Consider the following 27899-nt stretch of genomic DNA (forward strand, 5'->3'; position numbering starts at 1 on the left):
TTTAAAAAAACAGAAACAGCTCTGAAATCACCATCTACATACTCACCAGACTCCATTTAAATAAACAGTACTTTAAGCATGTATAGAGCCAGCATATTTTCTCATGTCAGTGGGTGAATTAAGGTTGTTTTTTCCCAAACAAACCAGAGTGGTGATTGTTGGAACAGTGTAAAGATGAACCAAGATGACTTTTGATAGTTTCATTTTGTTTCTGTTGGCTTTGAATGAAGTGTGTTTTATGATGATAAAATTACTGTTTATTTCAATGGAGTCTGGTGGGTTTGGCAAAAGTAATTTTGGAGCTGTTTCATGTTAAACCAAAAGGATCTCACCCTTTTACCAAAAGGTCTATCTCTGTAGGGATCCTTTCCATAATGTTGTCAGACACTTAGAATATTAATCTGAGCCTGTCAGCGGCAAAACCAGCACTTTTAGTGGATGGAAATTGAAGGTTAACTTTTGCAGCTTGTTTTCCCACTGCCGACTGCAGTGGTGTTGCTTAATACTGGACCAATTTCAAAGATAGTTGTTCCCATCAGTCAATTAGACACAAAAACATAGGAAAATAGGGTCCAGGTTAAAGAAAAAAAACAAAGTTACCTTATACAGACAGACAGACAGACAGACAGACAGCTAGATAGATAGATAGATAGATAGATAGATAGATAGATAGATAGATAGATAGATAGATAGATAAAATAGCAAGTGCATTTCATATTTAACAGATTTTCCATGTTGCAAGATATGGTTATTTGCAAGAATTAAGAATTCTTTAACTTGGTGCATGTACAGCAGGCTGATCTTTCCAAAATTGTATGTTATTTAGTTATTCTTGGTTGTATACTGAAATGTTGTTTTCTTGTATAGAAAGAGGCTTTGACTCAGGGCACATTTTTATCCCTAACACTTGCAAGAATGGTACATTATCAGCAAGTTGTTGATGCTTTGAAATGCCTCCATGCCTGTGCTCAATGTGCCTGTAGGTATTAGCACATGTACTCTAGGTTTTCATGTGCGAGTGTTTGTGTCATCGGAGGTCGCGGGGTTTCTCTCGTCTTGCTCGGGTTTCACTGTCTTTCGGCCGTGCAGACAGTCTCCCCCGTCCTGAGCCGACTGCGGGACAATGCAGCAGGAGATGAATGGTGATTCAAATAGCAGCTGCTGCTTTTGATGATGATGATGGAGATGGGGGGGGGAGAGCTTGAGGCGTGCGGAGGGGTTACCTGTTCAACTCTCTGACAGACACAGTGAGGGGCAGCGAGGGGGGGAAGGAGATCTCAGCTTTCACCGCTAACGGCACACAATGAAGAGTTTCGGTCCTTCCGCTCAGAGATACAGATCGCTGCCGTGAAAAGTCAGAGTTGTCGTTGAATGTTACCGACGCGGTTGGCTGCCTTCAGCTGGTTGGTTGTCTTCGTAATGAACTGCTTACACATCTGAAGGAATGTCAGCAGGAGTTTTAGGACAGAGAGCTGTTTTCTGAGGCTACAAGCATACGGTTAAAGAGGCTTAATGCTAGCGCAAGCAAAAAGTGTCAAACTTTGTAAAGTAAAGTCATAGAAAGAGTTGATCAGATGGACAAATCCTCCTCTGTCACTTCAAAAACATACTCACATAGAAATAACCATAAATATACACACACTTCAACATAGTAAAGTCAACACACTCAGAGCCTTAAACAGTAGATGTAAATATTAACTACTTACACACACAAAGTTATAAGCATGAACATAAATACCCACACATATACAGTACATAGCCTATGTAATTCACACACACACACACACACACACACACACACACACACACACACACACACACACACACACACACACACACACTGAAGTGGGTGGGGTTTACAGTAGTGTGCTTCTCTGATTGGTCAACATAGCACAGCTTTCCTCACAAAGAGCAACATCTGCTCTGACAGGTGACGTCAGTCTCCAGTTACAAACAGACGGCTGGCTGGCAGGCAGACACACACACACACACACACACACACACACACACACACACACACACACACACACACACACACCTATAAATATAAATCTGTGGATGACAACACACAATCCTCACAAACACAAAAGATAGACGGACAGACAGACAGACCATCGCATTCTCCTGAACATGTTCATATGACATCATAAGAAAACGTACGCACAAAAATTCGTATATCCTACGAAATTAAGACCGAAGGTCGGTCACATGATGACAATGATGAGTGTAGCTGACAAAAAGTGACGCGGTGACGAGAGTTAAGTTTAGACACAAAAAAAACGACTACTTGAGATTACAAAAAAAATTGTGGTGTGGGTTAAAACAGCGGTCCCCTTAAGTAGTACTCCCGGGACATGAACACCTGTTTCCTGGGTGAAAGCCTCGTGTTTTCACCTTAACTTCTTCCGGGGGCATGAACTCCGCTCCCTGGCTTGAAAGCTAGACCCAAACATCCCCCCCGACCTCCTCCCTACACGCATCTTCAGTCTTATACAGCAGCAGTCAATGTGCTGCATACAGTAATAAATATGTGGAATATATACAAATTACCGTGTTTTACTTTTTGTAGCTATACTGTATATACAAATGGTTCATGAGAACAGCCTGCATTCGCACACAAACATGCACACAAACATGTTTGAATCATGCACATGTCCTTCCTTCATCCTGACACTCATGTCATTGCAGTTTGTCGATCGCTGCAGTAAAAAGGATTTTGGAAAGCTAATGCTAATACTTTTAAAGCTCTTAAACAGATTGGGAGTTGCCTTTAATTTCCCAACGCTGAGCTGAGTAAATTAAAGCCTTCCTGTCCGTATGTACAAACAGCAATCTGTCACTTATGAACAGTGAACAGCAAATAATAAGCTTTATTTGTATGGTGCAGCGAAGGATAAAACATGAGAACAGAATGAGGATTTAGAGGAGAGGAGAGGAGGAAACAAGAGAGGAGAGGAGAGGAGGAAACGCAAAACACAAGAAAAAGATCAGGAAATTAAAAGACCAACTGAAGGCAAAGCTGAAGCAGATGATACAGAGAGAAGAAACAAATATTAAAGATTAAAAGAAGATAAGTGGTTAAAGCGCAGCTCTCGCCATAGTGCAACCTAGGGTCTTTTTGTCAATGTACCAGAGTCAAACTTTCGTTTAAAAGCATAATTAGGACAGAAGCGCCACTTTTAAGATTAACCATATTCTTGTTTTCGGTTAAATGGCCTTTTGAATGGGAGAGCTAGGGGATTGCATCAAAATCGCTATTTCACCAGGGGCTCTACATATGAACTTGAGCATTGAGAACGTTGTTTTTGTACACAGAGTTTACTAAAAAGAAAGGTTTTGAACATCTCACAATGCTATTTAACCGAAAACGAAAATACGGTCAATCTTAAAAGTGGCGCTTACGTCCTAATTATGCTTTTAAATGAAAGTTTGACTCGGGTACATTCACAAAAAGACCCTAGGTTGCATTTTAGCGAGAGCTACGCTTTAACCGTCATGTTGTCCTCGGGTCAAATTGGAACCGTTTTCAAAGTTTCTATAACAGAAATTTGGGTTCTCTTTCAACCAAATTGCCCAAAATCAACATGGATGGTTCCATGAAACGCTCTTCCCAAGTCAAATGAAGGATCAGTTCACTACTATCATTGACTTTTGGGTGTTTTATTTAATTGTATAGCATTATTCTGACTAAACTTTGACAGTCTGTGATCATCCATCAACATCCTCTGATCTTGATGATCTAAATGGAGTGTAAAAATAGTGGTAATAAGTTGGTGTTAGTGTATAGTGGTGATAGTGGGGGGAAAAAGCACTGAGAAATACTACCAGAACATTGAAAAAAAACTTTGAAAAGAGACAAAAAGGTTTTTTTTAAAAAGTGGCTGAATAAGTCACAAAAACGTGTTGAAAAAAGTGTAAATCTTCACCCGGAAAGGACAACTCAAGGGTTAATTATTAGAGACAAAAACAAGAGCAGTAAGGTATTCAAGAAAGTTTAAAAAAAATCCAGAAAAGAAGACAAAAGTTTAAAAAACAACAAACAAAAGAGAAGAGCAGAGGACATTCTCGAATGGGAGACAACATCAAGAGACACGAAGAAGAAACAAAAGACAAAACAGAAAAGAGAAGAGAAGAAACATACCTAATAAGGCGTGACAAAAAGAAGACACGGGACAAAAAGAGACACGAGAAGGGAAATAAAGAGGAGGCAAGACAAAGGGGTGAGAGACAAGAAGAGAAGAAAGGAGACAAGAGGGGGACATGATTAAAAAGGATGAAAGAAGACACCAGAATCTTTATCTGTAACAAGGACAACTTCTTTCCCGCTCTCTTTTTTTTATTTATTTTTTACAGCTAGCGGCTCTGAAAGACTGTACTTAACATTTATTTCATTGACAAAGTAAATAAATGTCAGACTGACTGACATGTGCATTCTTCTTAGAAAACAATTTTTGAAATGTCACATGATATATTGTCTCTAGAAGTGTATTATTCAACTTTTGTTGAATCGCAATACTCAATACTCTCCAATCGCAATACTTCTAGTGTCGCAGTCAGTGACAATCACAACACAAATCGAATTGCCGCCCATGCACCAGGAAACAATCGAATCAGGACAAAAGCATATCATCCCAGCCTTATAAGCAACTAGTAACTAAAGCTGGTAGCATGTAGTGGAGTAAAAAAGTACAATATTTCTCTCTGAAATGTAGCGGAGTAGAAGTAGAAAGTGGCATGAAAAGAAAAGACTCAAGTAGAGTACAAGCACCTCAACATTTGTACTTAGTACTTCAGTAAATGTACTTGGTCACATTCCACCACTGCTGTGGTGCGGAGGCTCATTAGCTTCAGTGAACGGGGGTCTAATAGAGTCTCTGGGTGAGTCGGAGCCAGGAGAGATAAGAATGCTTTAATCTGCCGGTAAATCTGCAGCACAATACGCTGGCTCGACATGACCCTAAATCCCTCAGCGCGAACATTTACAGAGCGCCTTCTGCTGCTCACCCTCTGCTGCACACCCTCTGCTGCACACCGGCGACACAGGAAGTCTTTGTTAAAGCTGTCAGCACAGGAGCCCCCCCCCCCAAACTGCTCAAACACTTTACTGTTTGTTGGCCTGGTTTTTAAAGTGCTCATATTATGCTCATTTTCAGGTTCATAATTGTATTTTCAAAAAACACCATATTTTTGTTGTACTACACATTGCTGCAGCTCCTCTTTTCACCCTGTGTGTTGAGCTCTCTGTTTTCACTACAGAGTGAGACATCTCACTTCTGTTCCATCTTTGTTGGGAATCGCACATGCTCAGTACCTAGGTAAGGACTACTAGCCAGTCAGAAGCAGAGTATGAGGGTGTGCCCTGACAGTAGCTAGAAGCAGAGTATGAGGGTGTGCCCTGACAGTAGCTAGGTAAGGACTACTAGCCAGTCAGAAGCAGAGTATGAGGGCGTGCCCTGACAGTAGCTAGAAGCAGAGTATGAGGGTGTGCCCTGACAATACCTAGGTAAGGACTACTAGCCAGTCAGAAGCAGAGTATGAGGGCGTGCCACGCTAGCAGCTAGGCGAGCATTATAACGTGTGTTACAAAGTGACCACGTTTGTCTCTGAAGTGAAGGCTGGACTACAATAGAGCTGTTTGGAGCAGTTTGTGAACAGTGTTTTCTGTTGGAGATGGTAAGTCCCTTGAGGTGGACTTTAGGCTTTTTCACTTTGGAAGCCTATTACATGCACATAAAAGATATATAACACAATAAAGAGACACTTCCATGAAGATGTGGCCCGTTTCTGCTGCTGCTTGACGTTAAAGATTTTCCAGCCAACCAGCGGGAGGCTTTTATTGTGAAGCAGCTACAGTATATATTAGTGCAATATATTTGTCACATAAATTAGCAGTGCATTAGTAGTGGTGCTAGTCAAGGCTGGACTGGGGTAAAAAAAATCAGCCCTGGACTTTTGAGAACTAGACCAGCCCACCACAATCAGCCGAACACCCCCCCCCCCCTCCCCCCTTCAACTCATGTACATACCAGCCCATAATACTGCCACTTAGCTGAGTGGTAAGTAAGATAGTATGATAGTGTACTCACTAAGTGAAAAAGGCTGCCTGGCTACTGATGGTTAGATGGCTAAGGGTTGAGGGTGGAGCATGGCTGTCATGATATCTTGAATAGTAAACAGGTGACAAGTTTGTTAGTTAAGCTAAAGCTGCATTTTGTACACAGTATGCAACTTGTGTTATAGTGGAATGTGGATAAATCAGAAAGCTATAGTATTATGTTTGCAAGTGCCTTAGCTTGCTAATACATAGCTAACATTAGCTTACTAACAGCTAACTTGTCCTCTCTGGTAGACATAGGGTGCTAAAATAATCGTCTGACATGCTTAAAATATCGTGTTTTTAGCTAGCCGCCGGCACTCTGTGGAGTTATTTTCCCCGTCTGTGAGGGGGGGACTTAAATGTGCTCTGTCTCTATGGTTGGATGGAGGTGGGCCATAGTAAGATGTGATTGGCCAGTGTTAAGATGAGACAAACCAGTGGGCCAATCATGTGATCTCACTCCTCTCTGTGGGCCGGTAAGCCAAAGACCAAGGAGGTGAATGGCCAGTGTTCACGTGAAAGACACACTCTCTACAGGCCGATCAAAAAAAAAAAGGAAAAAAAAAGAGCTTTCAACCGGCGTGCAGCACATGCAGCCCACACAGATAGACCGGCCCACCAGAAAATCTCTCGGTACTCCCGATGGCCAATCTACTGTATAATTGGTGCTAATTAAAACTGTGCAGAACTGTGTTGGGTTTCCACAGGGTTGATCAGCTGTGTGTGTTCCCCAAATCATATATAACTTTGTTTATTATATGAGCTGGCTGAAATTGAGAATGAGGTTAATTTTTAGTTTTATATTGTCCTGTTTACAAGGACTTAAGGGATGTACTTTTTACTAACCTCTTTATAATGATTTCTTCTGGCTGGATGATTATAAGAAAACTGAGTTGTGCTGCAAGAAAGGAACCTTGTTTGTCGCAGATTTGATTTGCCAAGCGTGGGAGAGAAGACAGACTATTTGGTTTAATAACAAGCTGTAAAATGATCTATAATTTTGTGAAATGTGATGAAATGTTTGAACACTGCAACTAACATTTTGATGTCTTATAAAGCCATTAGGGTTGGGCACTTTGTGTGCACGACACGAAGATAAAGGAAAATCAATCAAGATGTAATTGTGAGGTGTGTTGAGACGACATGATGCTGCTAGCTTTGTCTTGTCTTCCACGTGATCCCTTTGTTGTTCTGGAGTCAAAGCAAAGCTTCAAAAGCTTCCCACAGTGTGAAGATACACACTCCATGTTGCACTCATCCCACTTTACAGTCAATCCAAATCTGTGTTTAAAGTGTAACACCTCACAGAGGGAGAAATCTATGACAAAATGTTTTATGTCAAATCTAACCTCTAGTAGCCTAGAAATCTAGACGGACCCTAGCGGCAGCAAATGTAATTTGCAGCCAAGGTCGTCTAGCAACTCTCCGTTGTCTGGCGAGCTGGAAAAACCAAACTCTAGTCAGGCCAATCACATCGTGAATAGAGTTGGTGGGCGGGCTTAACATAATGACGGCAGAGTTGCCACGGTTCCGCGTGAAATTCCTGCTACTTGAAAACAAAGAAGATGGCTGCTGCTGCTGGCGAACAGCGGTCTTTGGAATCAGCTTTGGCCGCGACTCTGGAAGACTTGGAGTTCAGCTTTTCTTTGAGAAAAGAACAAAGAATGGCACTGAAGTCATTCTTAAAAAAGGAAGATGTGTTCGGAGTTTTGCCGACCGGATACGGCAAAAGTTTAATCTATCAACTAGCGTTGCTCTGCCTGGTTGTAGAGCTATCCTATTGCGTGCAGAGGGAATTTGAAAGACAACTGTTTATCCCGCCCCTCGGATTGAGCCCTGCCAATGGTGAGTTCCCAGACCCAACATCTTGATGTGGGTCTGGCTTGTCAGGCTAAACCTCTAGAAATGCTTGACGGGTTTATTTGTGTTAATTCTTAATAACCAACCCAAAACATACATAAAAGCCACTGTGACCCCTGTTCCATATGTCTTTCACCTCGTCTGTATTCGCTGTTGTGGCAACACATGGATTACAAAGAACCATATGGGGTTTCAGGGGATTTAGAGCATCTTGAGTTGATCCTAAATTATAAGTGGACCTCTTTAAGCCTTTGCTCTCTTGGAGGTTTACAAAATCTGTCAGCGTAAGAAGAGGTATGGGAAAGATGGGAATGTTCCTTGTCAGGAAAGCGAACAGTTAAGTTAGAATATTAGGCTGTTGCTGCCAAGTAGTCAGAGTGGCATACTAAAAGTGCCTTTTAACCCTTTAAAATTTGCAATAGAAATGGTCCGCCAGTGCCTACATTGGTATTTTTGCTCATTGTAATGTAATTTTCTTGGAGTATCTTCGAATGCTTCATATCCACAAAATCAGTACAACCTAAGCTAAAATGTTATGGAAGTCAGTAAACCCTAATGCTTAATACAAGTATTGAAATTGTGTCATAACTTTAAAAGAAATACAAAAATGGGGCATGTGTTTTTTATCACATTTTACTAAATAAACACAAATTACATTGATCCAAAAGATTTCCGAATCTAGAAACATGAAAAAAAATATTTCTTAACACTAGCAGTCATTTGAACATGTATATTGTTATGTTGTATATATGAGCAGATTGTAAAGGCGTTTTGATAGTTTAATCTATAATATAATAGTTTCACGCGGTTTTGCACCAGAAGTCACGTAACGTGATGACGTCATGGCGAGCATACAACGTAATGATACAAAAGACAGAAGCCTTAGCTTTCTGCTATGTTATGATTTTTATTTGATATCGATTTAAACATGACCAAAATTTCATGACCGAAATAACGAGATCCAGGGTACAAGTGGCCGTAATGGGTTTCCTCAGGAGGGTGGCTGGCGTCTCCCTTAGAGATAGGGTGAGAAGGTGAGACGCTCGATCATCCGTGAGGAGCTCGGAGTAGAGCCGCTGCTCCTTTGCGTCTAAAGGAGCCAGTTGAGTTGGTTCAGGCATCTAGTAAGGATGCCCCCTGGGTGCCTCCCTAGGGAGGTTATCCAGGCAGATCCAGCTGGAAGGAGGCCTCGGGGAAGACCCAGGACTAGGTGGAGAGATTATATCTCCACCCTGGCCTGGGAACGCCTCAGGATGGTCCAGTCAGAGCTGGTTAATGTGGCTCGGGAAAGGGAAGTTTGGGGTCGCCTGCTGGAGCTGCTGCCCCTGCGACCCGACCCCGGATAAGCGGATGACGATGGATGGATGGATGGATGGATGGATCGATTTAAACAGGATCATGTAAACAATGATCTACTACGGTCACCGGCAGTCGGTTCTCTAAGGGTTAATGCATTCATTTGTGTTACTTTGCCACATCTGAACCACTGTGAATATTACACAAGTTAGGCCAATAATGAAATCAAAAGCAATCACATGGTTTGGGACAAGTATGGTACGAGACGGGAAAGCAACAACAGACTCCCTGTGTTCTTTGTATTGCTTATTCTTTGTCCTGTGACGGGTTGTTTTCCAACGTTAGTGAGTTAGGAAACTGAAACATTTAGAGAATAAAGTCAGGTTGCTGTTTTGGTTCCCTCACTTCATGTCTCTTCTTCTTCTTAGATATGCTAGGAGGTCAGGGTTAGGGGGTTAGGGGGTTAGGGTACCTGGTGTTTAATCATCCACAAAAATAAAAGCATTTCCTTTTGCCAAACCTATTTTAAATGTACTTTATGGGAGACAGGAAGTACAACATGGCCCAGGAACTACAAACTGCAACTGGGATCCTGACATCAAAATGCAGTTTTTAAACATTATTTGAAAAGGTTGAAAAGTGAAGGATAGGAAGTTCTGATGGGATTCAGCGCTCAGTTTAAAAAAAGATGGTTTTGTGGTTACAGAGGGAGAGTCGCATGAAAGGAACTTGAGTCGTTCTTACCTGGCCATAGTCTGTGGCAAAGGCGACAACCCCTCCAGAGCACGAGGACACGGTGCTGGGAAGGTACTGCTCATCCTCCCGTAACCACACCCGATCACCCTGCAGGAAAAAGAAATGAGTTTTTACTTATCAGGTACTGGAAGTAATTCTTTACAGAATAATGCAAATCCAAATCCGACAGGCTACAACAAAGGAAACCAGTCAAACACACAGACACAAACAGGGTTTAAAAGTATCTCTATAGATACTACAAGAGTTCTTCACATAATCACCCAAACTGTTTGTAAAACTATTGAAAGAAAAGTCTCAGTACAAGCAGCACACAAAAACCACCAACTGATTTAATGTGCACGGAAAATGTTCTAAAGGAAGGTACTGGACCGAAGCAACCGTGTCTCCAGGTGCAACCATGGGGACCGTGCCTATGTTCCCACAGCCCTATGTTCCCATAGTTCTAAGAATTATTTTTTTCACTGAAAATTAGGCCCTATGTTCCCACAGCCCTATGTTCCCACATTTCTAAGAATTATTTTTTCACTGAAAAGTAGGCCCTATGTTCCCACAGCCCAATGTTCCCACAGTTCCCACATTTCTAAGATTTTTTTTTTCCAAAATTAGGCCCTATGTTTCCACATTTCCTTTTTCATAAATTTGTATCAGATTTTATCCCCCTTTCTCCCAATTTGGTAGCCAATTACACCCAACATATTATCCAGTAGCAATGGATTACAGATGAAATGTAACCCTAACCCTAACCCTAACATAGGGCATAATTTTAAGAAAAATGGGACCATTGGGCTGCGGGAACATAGGGCTGACCCTCAACCGGGAATGTTAATGTTGCAGAAGAAAAAAACCTAAAACCTAACCTAAAGCTTCTGATTGGTAAAAATTGGTTTGTTGTTTGCAAGTGGTTTTCCAGCTGAGTTGATTAAAAAAAAAACATTAAAAACGGCTGCAACGGCCGCGGGTTCAATTCCAACTTGTATATACATTCTTGTTCATTCATTTAAGTATATTTTTCAGTAGTTGTTCTGGCATTTTTCACATTTGCTATCTTATTTTATTTCATCTTATTTTTTACATTATTTATTATTTCTAGTATGTTTCTTGTATTTTTGGTTTGTGTGTGAGTGAGTATGTGTGTATGTCCTTGGTAACTTGCTACTTGTAACAGAGTAATTTCCCAATTTGGGATTAATAATTTCTCAATTTGGGATTAATAATAGATATAGATATACAAATAATATGTATGTGATCTCAACAAACTGTGAAATAAGTTAGTTTTTTTTGAAGATTATTTGTTTTGGGGCGTTTTAGGCCTTTATTTGAAGACAGGAAAATGGGGAGGGAGAAGGGGGAATGACATGCAGCAAATGGCCACATATATATAGATATCTATCTATCTCTCTCTATCTCTCTCTCTCTCTCTTTATATATATATATATATATATATATATATATATATATATATATATATATATAAACTTGTGGCCATTAGCTGCATGTCATTCCCCCTTCTCTCTCCCCATTTTCCTGTCTTCAAATAAAGGCCTAAAACGCCCCAAAACAAATAATCTTCAAAAAACGCTAACCTATTTCACAGTTTGTTGAGATCACACACATATTATTTGTGTTCTTGATATTATTTGGTAATCTAAAGAAAATGGGAGTTTGGGGTCATGTTATATATGATTGTCCTGTGCTTATCACACAAAGGAGCAGGATTAGCCTTATCTGTTGTTCCCATGGCATTACCATGGCATTGACCTTCCTGTAACCAATAGGAGGCCCTCAGCGTGTGGTGGAAGCGTGGAAAAGTGTGCAGTGTTGGGTTTCAGAGATCTGTACCTGCAGTGGCCCAGGAGGCCTGTAAACCTGCATGTTTATTGATGCTTTTTACTGACCGACAGTCAGAAAAAAAAACCTTTTATACCTGTTGACGTGTTGAGTTTACTGCTCCTGGTTGCTACAGTGTTTCCCCCCTAGCTAACAGCTGGATATTTAATCACTACAGTCCCCCCTCCCAACACTCTGCTGTGTCTGTGGAGAATTAGCAGAGAATTTGGGGAATTCAGGAGGAAAGTCTTAAGTCTTAACTGTGTGCTTGGAGGTTTGTATCTCCGTCTTTTTTCTGTTTTTCTGTTTTGTATCGTACAAAATAGGGTTGGGTTTAAAAAAATAGATTTTTCCGATTTAAATCTATTTTCGTTTGAATCATCCAACATCGATTAATAAAATCCAGAATTGGACTTTGTTTGTATCATATACAGTATAACTATAAGACTTAATGAATCCATTGGTACCAACTATGCTATGCAGGTTAAATAACTCTCCAAAGTTAGGCTTTTATTTTGGCGAGGAAAGAACAGGCATGGCCATTTTAAAAGGAGTCCCTCTGTCACCTCAAGAAATCTGAATGAAATGTCACTCAATACGCCCTGACTGTGTTGTGTTCATGTTAAATAAAAAGTACATTAATAATAATAACTGCCTTGGGGTCGACTCTTCATGTAAACATTGATCCATTTAATAATGCACCAGGTTAGAGGGAACCTTGTACAATTGTAAAATCTCTTTCATATCCAAGCAACGTTAGTTTTGCAACTGAAATATCCCAAATCGACATTGAATCGGAAATCAAATCGAAAATGTAATTGATTTGTGACCTTGTGAATGGGAATTGGGAAATCAGTGGCGCTACCCAGCCCTAGTACTAAACTTAACATCCTTGGGTTTTAAACTGACAATACAAGACATTTAAAGACGTCACCATGGACTTTGAGAAACTATGACAGACTTTTTTCACCATTTTCTGACATTTTATAGACCAAACAATTAATCGAGAAAATAGTCGGCAGATTAATGGATAATGGAAAACACTCGCCATATGCAGCCCTAGATGGTATTCAGTGGGAGATTCAGACAGAGGCACACAACTGTGCACTTCGCTCTCGGCTTGTTGAAATATGACTGAGCTAAAGAAGCGAGGGGCCCCTCGGAGTGGACCCCCCTCTTAATCGCATAGCCACATGTGCCGCTGTTCATTAGCGTGACGAGCTAATGCTAATGGGAAAAACAAATGCTGCACTTCAGCGAGATGCCCTTCGGTCGTCTTTCTGAAGCAGGCATTCTGTACGACGGACCTTTGACCCACAAGCCCTCATTCTGACAGAGTCGTCCCGGTGTGGCTTAAGAGGGGCACCTGGCCGGGTAAAAAGTTAGCACATGAATGGATGGCGAGTACACACACACACACACACACACACACACACACACACACACACACACACGGTAAAGCTCATGTCTGCGGATAAGTGGGGTCATCCCCACTTTGGCCACTCACCCACTTCTCTACACATTACATACTTATCATTCCAATATGGATCTAGCACAGTACTTTGCACTATTACTTTTTGCACTTTACATCCCACTCCATGTGTACTTGTCTTGATATTATGTCTTATTTGTATATTTGTATATTAAGTTGATATGTGCCTATATGTATATTGTTGTCTCTATTGTACAGTTGTACAGTATGTGTCTATATTACTATTTGTCTATGTTTACTACTACATGTCTATTTGTTGAGTGTATAAAGAGTTAACACCTACCGAAGTCAAATTCCTTGTGTATGTAAGTATACTTGGCCAATAAATCTGATTCGGATTCTGCAGTGTCAGCATTGGATCAGAGGGGAGCTGTGTGTTGTTCTAAACCCTTGGCCGTCCTTTTTGAAAAGGGGAATTCAAAAAGGTCCTGGGACGCTCGCAGGAAACTCATAAACGAGCTGGAGAGAAAGAAACGACTCGTCTTTCTTTACGCTGATGTGCAAATTAAAGAGGACAACTTGATCTTGCAGAGATGTGATCGTCCTTGGGTCTTGTTTTTTTGTGTAATTTCTATATAGTCTCCATTTTTGTTGCTCTTGTTGGTTTCTGCATTTTTTGGGATCTTTATGCCTGGTGGAGACTGACTGGAAACATGGAGAGAGAGGATGACATGCAGCAAAGGTCCACTATAAAGCACTATTTCCTCTTTTGTTTAATAAAAGCACTGAGCTGTTTCTTAGTTCCTTTAACAAAAATAAAACTATATATTTCAGCCTTTCTAAATAATTATGTCTTTGGGAACCAATAGGCTTGGAGCTGAGAGCCACAGACAAGAAGTCAGAATGTATTAAGAGACAGACCAAGAATCCATGGGATTTGTTGACTTGACCTTATATATATTGTATATAGAATTATTCATAGATCATTTTTAACACAGAAAACGTCATTGTGATGTTGACAGCAGCTGACGTCTTGCTCTTTGATGCTACAACGGGGAAGCAAACAAAGGAAGATGTTCCATTGTGACGCGCAACAAAGAGGAGGCGTGTGCTGTTTACCAGCCCAGACCATACGGACATTCCTGATGTGCACCGCCAGAGGAACCTGATGCTCCGATCAAGTTTGGGTGAGAGAGGGGTCTCCCTCCTCCCACCAGCACACTTCCAGGCTCTTTAACCACCAAAAGACCCCCAAGACACACACACACACACACACACACACACACACACACTTCCATGTTCTTTGTGGGCAGCGTGTGCCGCCCGCCCTCTCTCTGTTGAGGGGAGAGAAAGAGGCATCTGACAGTGGCAGACTATCTTCTTGTGCTTTCCCTCCATCTTCCCTTAATCCACTACTTCTCCTCTCCCCTCCCTCCCTCCCTCTCTCCCTCTCTCCCTCACATTCACACACTTTGACCCACACAGCTCCTGGCCCATTTCTAAACTCGGGTTCTTTGCCAGAAGCCTGTGCCTGACCTCGTCTGCCTCATTCATCACCGTTGATTGCCTGAACTCTGAACATCAAAGATCTTGTTTGTACTTTCATATGAACCACGAAAATGAGAACCCAAGGTGCGTAACTCTGTGGATATGATGGATTAAAACGCGCTTCTGAAAAAAAAAAAAAAACAAAGAGTGGAGAAAAGATAATACAACTAGAAAGCACTCAGTGAGCCCATACCTCCACCAAGGCTGCACAATGCTTTTACATGCATAATGCAGGCAAGCTAATGGAGGCCATGATTTTTGGAGAAAACCTTAATCCTGCAGAGCTGCAACGATCAGCCGAGTAATCGATCAATCGTCAACTATTTTGATAACCCATGATTCGATGAGTCTTTTTTTGTGCAAAAATGGTGCTTGATTGCCTGATTTTCTCTGTTTTATATCATACTAAACTGAATATCTTTGGAGTTTGGACAAAACAAGACATTTAAAGACATTGAGAAACTCAAATGGACATTTTTCACTATTTTCTGGTTACGATTCATGGTTTAGGAGTTATGAATTAATATATTAAGTGCTTATAAATGCCACATTGTGGTGCAACTGGGTTCAGATCTGCAACCCAAATTAATCATTTCTGTCTTAGCCAATGACCTAATTTCTTGCTAGATTTGACAGAAATGTGTTTGCAAGCTTTTGAGACATTCTATAAACTGATCAGATGGCCTAAACATAAAACCTCTGTAAGCTTTAAACAAAGTAGTTTGTATGACATGTTGTTAAACCTCATCTAAAGTGTGTCCATTGGCAACATGGTCACATTTAAAGACGGCTTGTAGACGTGGTTGTTGGGTGAAAAGCTGGCTGTCATAGACGGACGGATAACGAATTGTACCAATGGGGATAACAATGCATATTTCTGAGCAGTCTCTTCTTTAAACATTCATGGTGTTGGAATCACACAAAGTGAGAGAAGTGTATGAATAATGGAAATTGAGAGCTTTATAGTTTAAAAAGTTTACACTCATCCTTCTCTCACTGTTTGATTGTTGGATTGTCTTATTTAGAAAGTTACCCATACTGCGGACTGCTGGATCCCCGCATTCTGCAGTCAAGAAGTTTCAGACGCACTCCATTTGAAGCCCACTGAGGCTGTGAAAGTTCCTGCTGAAAACAGTCTGACTTTGTGGTTTATTAATGTTATTCAGTTTAATTCCAGTTGGGCTTCAAACTATCTAATATCATGAATGTTTGAGATTCCCCCGACGTTGTCTTTCGCCGTGCCAAAAAGGCTCGGCAAACAAATACCGTGATATTTTAGAAATTTAATCAACCACTATGAATCACACAGATCTGCTTTCATAGACTCAAGACGTCACGAAGCCGCCTTGACACAAAACCAACAACTTTTAAACAAAGTAGGAAAAATAATCCACAACTGTTGTTATGAGGATTTTCTACCAAAGCCGAGACATGAAAGGAAGCTGGGGCCTCCGCCGAGCTAATGTCAACACAGGAGCAGGGAGATGCTAAAGAGGCTCGGCTGGGACTGGGAGCTGTGGATCAACGGCCCAGCTGTTGCACCATTAAGACCTCTGAGCCTCTCGCTCCAGTTCAACCTGAGTAAACTATCTCACAGAGCAGAGGCGCCAGAGTGTGACTTATAGCAACATGTCAGATTATTAAAGTGGGAAAGAAGAAGGCCATCCTGCCCCTCGAAAAACCCTTCCGGACGTCATTTGTACAAGGAGCAGTTACAGCCTATATTTACGTTTATTGTGGCGGCTCCTTCTAGTGGCCGTAGTAGTTATGATGGGAGTAGTCTCGCATGTGGAGGAGAGTCTGGCTAGTCCACACAACATTCTGGGATGGGAGAAAAACGTGCTCTGGTTTATTGGCATTTCTTTACACCAATCGCAATCGTCGTGGGCGGTGCTAAGCGCCGGACGGAGCAACGGTGCCTCTGCAAAAAAATCTTGGGAAGGAACTTGTTTTGGTGGAACGTGTGTACGTTCAAAAGTTGCTTTAGTTGTACAACTGAAAACTCAGATTGGACAGATAGTTGAGATAGAGTTTAGGATGCCAACACAAAGAAAGTGGAAGGTGACGAACATCCGGCGAAATTTCCGGCGGCACCTGAACAATCCCGGAAATGAACCGTCTTCGATATAGACTATGACGGGAGCAAAGCTGGAAGTTAGGCGACGAAATATAAGAGGGTCAAAATTGACTCATTATGGGACTTTCTATTTTAATAACTGTTGGGTGACCCTCTTGCCATTTATCGTCCATAAAATGTGTTTTTTGTCCTTTTCAGATCCATCCAAGTGTTGGAGTTTTGCTCCTTGGTCATCAAATCAGCCACATATGCCAATTGTCCAGAGAGGCGCCTCTTCCTGGCCTTTGTCTCAATCCTGACACCTCCTCTCGGCCAGAAACCAAAACACCAACACAAACCCCCCGCCCTGAAGGCTCTGGGGGTAAAACCAAAGCCATGACCCTTCCCCTGCTTCTATTTTCCCTCCGTAACCTCGACATGTGTGGCTAATGCTCTCTCTGCAGGGCGCAGGGGGTGGGGGGGTTGGGGGGGGCGGGGCGAGGATCTGGGGGTGGTGGGAGCGTTCGTACGCCGCTGGGGTTAGAAAAGAACAGCTGTCTTGTTTAAGAGATTCCTCTTCCTCTCCCATAACAGAGTCCTGTGTTCAGCCACAGCCACCCTCTCTATCAGCGCCTTCAATGGGATAGCCTGTAGGGCCATCTCTCTCTTCGTCTTTTTTTTCGTGAGCACTAAAACTGTGACTCAACACAAATGCTGGTATGTTCTCCGAGAGATGATGCATTGCTGCTCTGGCAAACAACTGGCACTATTTGCTGCAGTGTGTATTTATTCCTCTGGTGAGAAACCATGCAGAATATTTGGAGCGAGAGACAAGGCAGCAGCAGAAGTCCAGTTGTTTTCCACGGAGTGTGCGAACAATGCTGCTACTGTGGAAATTTTACACCACTGAACTAAAATAGTGAAACAAAAAAACTGATACCGTTACAAAACTTATTCGATTGAAATGTATGTAACCTGTATAGATGTGATTTGATTAATTTACAAGATGTACGCTGTCGTTTTAGAGAGGCGTAATGACTGGTGGGTAATCTTGTTTGTGAGCTTCCAGTGAAGTGATGAACCGTTGTTCAGTTCTTCCCTACACAGTGTGCAGTTCCCTTTGAGTTGAGCATGTTTGCTCCCTTCAGTTTGGAACCTTAGGTTGCTCTAGCACCTGCCTCGTTTGGTCCATTTAAAACAAACCCTGGAGCATTTTGGTCCGATAGTCAGGTTGGTTTGGGCTGGTGTGAAAGCTCATTCGAACTCTGGTGCTGACCAAACAACCGAACTCTGGTTCGCTTAAAGGTGCTCTAAGCGATGTCACGCATTTTTTGTCTCATACAGCAAACATCTCCTCACTATCTGCTAGCTGCCTGTCCCCTGAACACACTATAAAAAACATCTCCTCACTATCTGCTAGCTGCCTGTCCCCTGAACACACTGTAAAAAAAAAAAAAAAGTGGTCTCTGTAGACAGCCCAGGCTCCACAAATGCCAACAAAAACAAACTCTGCCAACCTGCACCACCAAACATAACAAACAGTGTTCCAGCCAATAACCGACAAGAAGGATTTGGGGGTGGGGGTTGGGGGATTAGTGCGCCGAAGCACGGAAGGGAGGGGACGGGATGAGGAGGAGGGAGGGGCGAGCTAGCTTCAGTTTTGTTTGACAATACTTCGAACGTCAACAAGAAGTAACGTCACCCAACATTGCTTAGAGCACCTTTAACAACTGCGGTCTCAGTTTGCTTCCAAGTCAATTAGAGTTTGGTTGACTTTAGGTGAGAACACAATCCGACCCAAATACAGGAAGTGAACCAAAAACAGAGCATTTACTTTTGTATGATTTAAGGGATGATGACTTTAAGATCCATAAGCTGTTCTGAGCACACGTCGCTGGTTATCTCTGTGACATCATCAGTCTGTGTGACATCATCATCTCTCTCTCTCTCTCTCTCTCTCTCTCTCTCTCTCCTTCACTCGCTCTCTGTCAGCTGCTCATTGTTTGCCTTCTTCTGAAATATTAGAAATACCAAAGCAGAACCAGATAAGATTATAAGGTAACACTTAAATTTGTGTTGCTCCATTAGTATTTCTGAGACCAGAAGTGTCGGTGAGTTTCGGATATTCTGTCCAATAGACAAGCGACAAACTCGATCACGTGACGTGCGTTTACAGTGTTTGGTGCGTTTGACAAAGTGCAGTTTGATAAGGAAACCGAACCAAATGAAAAATGCAACAATGTTGCAACTTCACCCCTGAATCGCACCGAGTCCACCGAACTATAGGTGTGAAAGCACCCTTACTTAACATGGCTGCAGTCCACTTCACAGGGAACTACTAGGCGATGGGAATGCGCCCCAGTTGTCTTCCACGGAGTGTGTGAACACCATGTTGCCACTGCTGAACTTTGACCTGGTCTACACCAGCCGAGCCCAGAAAGCAGCACATCAGCAGCAGCTGCAGGCCTCCATCAGTGTCTACAGTGGATCTGGATCGGCTCTGCCTGCATGAGAAGATCTTGACAAGGGTTGTGCATCGTTTTGATTTAATCGATTCCGGTTGTTATCGATTCTCGATTATCCTTAACTTCGACTGCGACAAGAACTTGGCTCTCCCACTTGAAAGCGCTGTGTTTTAGGACACATCAGTCCGCCCTAAATCTCCTCCCTATGCGGATCTACGCACTCTTACAACGCAGCAGTCATTGAGGTGCAATCAGTAATAAATATGTGGAATGCATACGAGTTACAGTGCATTACTTTTCGTAGCTACTTGTACGAAATGTTCACGAGAACAGCCTAAGAAACGACACTTTGAGTCAACAGTGGGAACCATTACTTTGCCCGTGTACAAAGAAGACAACTACAGCTCCATGTGTTTTTGTTTTTGCAAACTGCGGTTGTAAAAAGTTATCATTATATCTTTGTTATAATAATGATGTGTCTGAGTGTCAATAGATACTATAAAATCATCCCACGTCTCCACCAGTCAGGTCCTTGTGGGTAAAAGTTCCCCCTACCTGCAGAGGAGCAACCGAGTGGAACAGATTATCTGCTTCTTGTTTGTACAAGCCCCACATGCCCATCACGCCGCGCCCCTCAAACATCAGGCGGAGAAGGAAAGATGGTTGTGTTAATGGCAGTAAAAAAGAAGAAACGCTGCTGCTGAAAGCATCATAAAGCGCTTTCAAAATCCCCCCCTTCCAAAGGTGCAAAACAGATCAGATTTATCTCATGTTTTTAAGGGAGGGTAAATGGCTTATGCACTCGTTTTTTGATCTCGACTGTGTGAGTGCAGGTGTGCTTGCGGTTTCTTTTCGTTTCATGACCCACGAGTCTTTGAAACCTCTTCGAAAACATTCAGCTATCAAAGAGAAATCACTCATCACCTTTTTTTTTAAGATACATTTACTGTCCATCTACAGACACACTTATAAATATCACTTCTGCGATGGTTAACTAAATTCCAACAATAAGGCCGCTCATTAAAGGTGCTCTAGGTAGGATTGTGAAGATCCAAGACTTAGCCAAAAAATTTGAACATCAACTTCTCAGTCCCTCCCCCCTTTCTGCTAAAGTCCAAAACGTTCTCCTAAGCCCCTCCCCCCACAAGAGAGAATGAATGCGTGTGCATGAGCAGTGACTGACACGCAGTTAGACACCACCCCTAGCCCTGATTGGTGCATCTGAACAGGGAGCGGAGTTAAATGACCTGCTTCATGTAGTTCTACTCAAATATAGGGTCAGTTTCAGCAAATATGACAGAAAGTTAGTTTTATAAGTCTTACCTACTGCACCTTTAAGCCGTTGCTTTCACTAGACTGGCTGGCGTTTGCAACAGATGGAGAGCAAACACAGACACCTTTATCATGTTCTCAGCCCTGCAGGTACTGATGCATTTCCATTGTTGCAGTCACACAAACAGTAGGGTGTAATAGTGTGTCGCAGACGTATCAGGCCCTGTGTTTGGCTTTGCCTTTGGGAGATAAGCACTGCATGGCTGATTAGACAGATCAATGATTCACTTTTAGAGGGAACTGCTTTTTACGACCGAGGTCAAAGTGAGCAACCGTCTCTCTTCCCAGGGTTTCCTACTTGTGTGTTTTTGAATTTGTCTGGCTCTTAACCCGCCAACAGAGAGCAAGAACACAAACCTGACAGTGCTCATACCTTCAATTTAAAGGTCCCATATTGTAAAAAGATTGGAAAGATGAGAGTTCCATATTTTTTTAATTATAAAAGCAGGTTAAGGTTCTATATAATTAATGGAAAATAACCAAAACGCTCAATTCACAGTGGAATGCAGACAGCCTGTATTCAGAAACTGTGCCTTTAAACGAGCCGCCAGGACTTCTGTACAGTTGTCACAACTATAATACTGTGTGTATATATATATATATATATATATATATATATAGGTAGAAAGTGGCGCTACCGTGCTGTTACAGTCTTTCCCTGGCTGCAATGATGGTGCAAAGACGCAGAGAGCGCAGTTGTTGAAGAAGTAAAGCGACAACTGGGAAGACTAGGCTTTTTTGGGAGGGGGGGGCTATAAGAGACAGGCGCTAACACGGAGCGTTTCAGACAGAGGGTGATACAGGTATATTCAGACAGACAGGATGAGAAAAATTAAGTGTTTGTTGAACATTAAAGCATGTAAACATGTTCTAGTAAAAACCCAAAATACATGTGTATGAAGCTGAAAATGAGCATGATATGGGACCTTTAAAAGCACCTTATTGTCAGACTGCTAATCTGTCTGGAGGCTTTCCTTCTTTGACATAACTGAGGACGGATGGAGACTGTCATTTTGACCCTCCAGGGGGAAATTTATGGCTTCCAAAACCTGCACCGAGTTAGAAGTTATGCACTTCCAGCTGTTGCAGGACGAATCTTACATCCGATTGTTAAAGAGTTTTTGCAAAACCAGCGGAAGAATTTGGATCCTGAAGGTAGAGAAAGAGAAAGTATTCAGCGTGCTCCCCTGTGATGACAGATTCGCAACACAATAGAAACAATGCACACACCAGTGTTTAGTGGGAAGCTGCCATCTGGGAAACGCAGCCAAGAGGAAGTGTACAGCTGCAAATGGACCTTGGACTTTTGCCAGCGTGCGGCACGGACCAATCGACTCGCAGAACCCTTTGTGAAGAACCAATCAACACGAGTTCAGCGCTAGAGGTTATTTAGATTTGAATGACTGGACACACAGAGTGAGAGCACGGGATTGTGGGAACTGATTAGGTTGCAGTATTGACTTTTGGAAAGGTCTGGGAAAGCCTCACAATGACTCTCACACACCAGAATAAACACACAATCAGACATGATTAAACTTGAGTACACAAACAGACACACACAATGATGCAGACATTTCTTACTCACAATGTATTCATACACAGCCGCAATGCTCACATTAGAGCTGAAACTAAAGATTGTTTTCATTGTCGATTAATGTGTCGATTATTTTCTAGATTAATGGATTAGTTGTTTGGTCTCTAAAATGTCAGAAAATTGTTAAAAATGTGGATCAGTGTTTCCCAAAGTCTTGGCTTGCTAATTCCACCCAACGTGCTTTAACTGGTTACAGAAAACGAGCCTAACAAAGTTGTCACTCATCTGGTGAGAGCACTGTGCTTTTCTATGCTGTGACAAAAGTGTGTGAATGAAACATTAAGTTGTTAAACTTTACTAATTTAGTGGCCAGCGGGCTGGCTAGCTAGCTAGTTAGCTTGCTTGCTAGGAAGAATCACTTTATCTGATGTTTAAAGTGAATAAAACAGCTTTGACAGCCTCTTACTGCAGTTTCACAACTACACATATCCTCTATAAGTACAATAGTGGCTGTATTATTTGTGTCCCCTTCAATAATTGCTCTTAAGAATTTTTATGTTAATTGTCCCCCCCATCTGTTAGATTTACGCCCATGCGCGCGCGCGCGCACACACACACACACACACACACACACACACACACACACACACACACACACACACACACACACACACACACACGCACACACTAATCGTGCCATGAACCATGAACCAGTTTTCACTTAACCGTGGTCCATTTCTCCCACTGAACTTGTGCAAATTAAAATAGCCCATCTGAACTCTACAGTATTTGCATTCATTTTTTCAAAAGGAAATGTATCACTAAATTAAAAGTCAGGGGATACCTAAAGTTTTTAAGATTACTCCTCTGGGGATCACAAATGTCTGTACAAACTTGCCTGGCTGTCGAGATATTTCAAACCAACTACGAGGCCTGTAACGTAGCTACAAATATTATGTCAGATTCCATATTCTGTATTTAGATGGTTTGGTCTGTTCTCATTAAATTGATTGTGGACATGTGTAATCAAATCTCCTTTGAAGAGTAACTTGCTTTAATGTTCTTGCGTCAATGGGTCTGTAAAAGCAGCTCTTATCTCGAGTTATCATTTGGAACCAAATTCTTCTTTAATCCACTTAAAACTGAAGTTCACATTCTCCAACCGAGTTAGGGAACTATTTCTGAGCCCGATTTTATGGAAAATGATTGCTCCAGTTGTAGAAGGGAGCACAACTGTGTCAGATGCCCGGAGTGATAATGAGTGAAATGATAATAAAAAACCTTGGAAGGCCTTCAGTACATGACATCCCAGAGGGTATTCTGGATCCATAGAATCTATACACATGTCATAACTGCTGCCTTCACCCCAGCTCCCCTTATTGAATTTCCAGACCTTAATACCCCATAATTAGATGTTACATACCACTTAGCCACCCAGCTCAGTGAGCAGTGCCGCATATTATTCTTCCCTACGCGTCTGCAAGAGCCTGGAATTCATGGTGCATGATGTGTAATTTCATCAGAGGGCCGAGAAGGTTTTTCCAAACTTTAAAAAAAAATTATGAATTTAAAAGAAAGCAGATCATCCTTGAGCAGAAAACCAAAGAACTCTGCAGGTTTTGTCGCCTGTGAGAAAGAAATTCAAAAGCCATGTTGCATGCAGGTCAGCAGCAGTGTAAATCATAGTAAATATTTCCCTGAGGAATGCAAACTACTGGTGTTGGCCTTTAAATATGAACACTCATCTGAGTTTCCATGAAGAGAAAAACAAACCCAAGCATCCGAATGAATAGAGTATGTTAGCTTGAAGCCTTACAACATGAGCAAGAGCATCACAAAAGTGGACAAATCTACCCTTCAAAATGACATGAAAAAGAAAGATTTAACCCTCTGAGGTCAAAGGATATTTTCACATATTTAGCACAGTTTAGTGGTGTTTACTCGGCCGGTACGTGAGGCACAGATTGCTACTTTTCTGATGGAGAAATGAAATGCAAAACACGGCCGCTAGCTTGTACAGGGGTTAAATGAAACCATGTGTGAAGCAGGAGAATTGCAGCCGCATCCGGCCGACAGAAGGCTCCCTTCAGAAACTTTTTAGGATTTATTAAAACATGCTGTAGGTCTATTTTGGATCATTTCTGATTATTAAGCGGTTTAGGATGGAAGCTTTTACTCCAAACATAAATATTGAATCTGTAAAAGCCTTTTTTTCAGCATTTACAAGAGTTTTTTTTAAGTGTTTATAAGGATGGACAGAGTCACTCATTGCATTGTGGGAGAAAAGAAGCCAGTTTCTGGGGCAACTCGTGATGATGGAGAAAAGAGGAATGTGATTATCTCACTCAAAAACATGCCAACATGCAATAAATACAGTTAGTCTGCGCGCACGCGCACACACACGCACACACACACACACACACACACTATTGTGGATGATCTGTGACTGATTACTATCACATGAACATGTAGAGCGGCAGCCATAAAACACACATGGACTGGTTCACAACAGCCAATCAGACGCTTTGAGGAGTTGCTGACTGGAGTATTTAATAATTTTGTTGATTAGATTTTCATAGGCTGCAATAATCCGCTTACTGGCTTCATTCCAAGTCTGACAGTATCTGGATGAAGCGTATCATTTAAAGAATTATTGCACGTATATTGCTTAAATAAGTCTGATTATTGGCTGAAGCTCCTTTCCCCCCGCTGTATTCAACCTCCAACCTGAACTTTGTGTCACATTGGTGCCATGCCATCGTGGTTATTCTTGTTCACGTTCATCTTATTTTCAAACGTTAAACATCCTTTTCCTTTGTAAACACTATCATAACCGGACTCTTTCCCTGTTAGGCTGCTTTCACACCTGAGCAGTTTGGCCCTTTTGAACCGAACCCTGGAGAGTTTTGTCGGATAGTCCGGTTTGTTTGGAGCGGTGTGAAAAGCTCATTTGAAATGTGGTGCGGACCAAACAACCAAACTCTGGTCCGCTTGTAAATGGGGGGGTCTCGGTTCGCTTTAAAGTGCACTAGAGTTCAGTTCACTTTAGGTGAGAATGTAATCTGACCCAAATTGAGGACGTGAACAAAAGAAACAGTAGATTTACTACCTTGCGATTTCAAACTTGCACACAATTTAAGGACATGGGTTGAGAACTTTTAAATCCATACCCTATTATGGCGACACACCGCTGGTCGACTGTGTGACAACACATCATTATGTCACTGTTTGTCAGCTGCTCATATTGTTCAGGTGTTTGGTGTTTTAAGCCCCCAACGTCATCTTCCAGGCAGCGCTGCCTGGAAGGCACTAGGATTAGGCAATGGTTAGGGTTAGGTGCCTTGAAGTCGACGGTCACAGCGCTGCCTTGAAGTCGACATTGGGGGCTTAAAACACCATCGAGCCATTGTTCGCCTTCTTCTAAAATATTAGAAACTAAAGCAAAACTAGACTGATCTGCGAGTGGAAAACTGGAGCTCGCAAGATCAGGATGGTCTCACGTCTCCTCCTTAAGTGGGCATTCACACCAAGAAAAGCGATCCGGCAATTTGTCGCAGGGTGGTGCGGCGGGGGGGAATGTCAATGAAACGCCCCATTTGTGTGACGTTTCGACGTTTCTGATCGCACTTGAAGGCAGCTTTATTTCACAGGAGAGAGAGAGAGAAAGATAAGAGATGGGCGAGACACAGCGAGTGCTTTGTTGTTGCAGGAAACATTCAGCTATTACACAAACTCCCGGGCAGTTCAGTGCTTTGGTTTCATTTTTTAGCCTTATTGTATTTTAAAACTTTCTTGTGGCAGCGATAGAGGCAGTGATGTTTCCTGTACGGGACTCTCACACCGCGTCAAACCATAGCTCAAAACACTCCCACGTTACATGATGTTCCTCCAAAAGTTGAGTCAGTCTCAACTTTTCGCCGCAGACCCGCTGCATTTTTTTTAGTGTCCCCCCGCCGCAGCCTTAATGCACTTCTCCCATTCAAAATGAATGGAAAGACTTGCGTTTTTGCTGGACCATCCACCCAAATCTGAAAGATTAAGGGTCTGACATTGAGTAATGAAAATGGCCCAACTCGAGGGGCGGCACAAGCATGCATTTGAAAATCTCACTGTACGCAATTGGATAACGCTACGACCAATCACAACAATACACCGGGTGATGTATCCACGCTTAGCTACCAGCAGAGCTAACTGGTAGATTAAACTGTTGTCATCTGTTTAGCTCGTCTCTGGCCCGCCTATATCAGATACACCGATGTGATTGGTGCAGCTCGGCTACCAGGGCATAGTTAATGAGCATCATTACTGAATGCCAGAGTGACTCGCTGAGCAAATTCGAATTGTGCTCTCGCGAGAACTCTGGATTTCCAGGGTAAGTGTTAAGTGTTACCACGTGGTTAGCTTATCTGTTAACATCTAATGTGCAAAGAACATTTGCATCGGGAGAACTTGAGGGAATCTGTTGAAGCCGATTTGTTTGAACTACATTTACTCAGCTGCAGCGGGTCACCGCAGCCAGAAAGCTGAGCCACTACGGCAGGAAATGTGAAATTAAAATGATACATTACAGTGAAACTGAATGTCTCATTCAAAACACAGAAAAATATTTAGCTAATAGCTTCAGTTACTGCATTTACCGCCGATTCCCTCCAAACACTTTAAGCGCCAACGGTCCAACCAAAAACCACAAATGGCACCGGAAATGAGGGACAGATGTAAGACCAGCAAAGACAGATCCACCATATGAAATCCATAGGAAAAGCTTCATCGCAAAGATTTACTGTCACAGCTTTTTCAGACATATTGAGATCACCATAAGGAATTCAAATTTTCCCCAAAGTAGAGTGTTTTGCCAGAAACTGCACGAGACAAAAGCTGTGTTCGAAACCGTTCCCTCATTCACTCACTCACTATTCTCTATATATATATAGTGTTCATTAAATAGTGAACTATATAGGGAATGACCAAACGAGTCCTACTGCTTGTTCTCCTCCTCCGGGAAACACGACCGCATTGTATTATGGTATACAAGAGTAAAATGTAGGGTACATCCTACGTACACTCAAATTAGCTGTGCACTGTAGGCAAGGGTGTAGCAGACACGGGGTACGGGGGGACATGTCCACCGCACTTTCCATATAGGTGCGCTCTGTCCCCCACACTTACAACACGTCCAAGTTGATTTGAACGCACCATAAGTAGTTGACGTGATTGATACACTCATATATAGGCAATAATATATGATAAAAATGTATACAAAAAATACAGGGAGGAAAACTCACTAAATGCAATAATTAAGATCAGTGTATATGATGGAATAGTGGCATTAGAATGTGCCAGAGGCCACCAAATTCGGGCTATTACAGCCAAAGAAAATCCGGGGGGAGCATGCCCCCAGAACCCACCTACACTAACCCCAAATGTCAGTGTTTCCATCAATCATACATGAAATGTAGGCTACTTGGAATCCGCAATTTGGTGAGACAAATGGTAGAGGATCTTTCAATAAGAATGATCCTGAACAATCTGTCCCCCTCACTTCGGAAATGGCTATGCCCGATTGTGGGTATTTTAAAGTGGAATATATAGTGAATATATGGTATATAATATAGTGAATGAAAAAACTGTTTCCAACACACGTAAACCTAAAGTGAGTTGAGGTATAGTTCACAGAAGATCTGAACAGACAGTGAGAG

The 27899-nt window shown here is 42.1% G+C and overlaps 1 protein-coding gene and 1 long non-coding RNA gene across 3 annotated transcripts in view; one reads left to right on the top strand and one right to left on the bottom strand.

Annotated features, from left to right (window-relative positions):
- Positions 1-27899, bottom strand: part of myo10 (myosin X) — a 168361-nt gene that overhangs the window by 108702 nt on the left and 31760 nt on the right. For both annotated transcript variants that reach the window (XM_031292115.2, XM_031292106.2), the window contains exon 2: positions 9998-10096. In XM_031292115.2, coding sequence (XP_031147975.1) covers positions 9998-10096 — 99 coding nt within the window. The remainder of the gene's footprint in view (positions 1-9997; positions 10097-27899) is intronic.
- The window catches only part of LOC118495754, a 257782-nt gene continuing 242528 nt past the window's right edge, over positions 12646-27899 (top strand). The window contains exons 1-2 of the long non-coding RNA XR_004898183.1: positions 12646-12661; positions 24532-24535. This is a non-coding gene — a long non-coding RNA (uncharacterized LOC118495754). The remainder of the gene's footprint in view (positions 12662-24531; positions 24536-27899) is intronic.

The sequence above is a fragment of the Sander lucioperca genome, chromosome 9, assembly GCF_008315115.2.
Source record: "Sander lucioperca isolate FBNREF2018 chromosome 9, SLUC_FBN_1.2, whole genome shotgun sequence".
Classification (NCBI taxonomy): Eukaryota; Metazoa; Chordata; class Actinopteri; order Perciformes; family Percidae; genus Sander; species Sander lucioperca.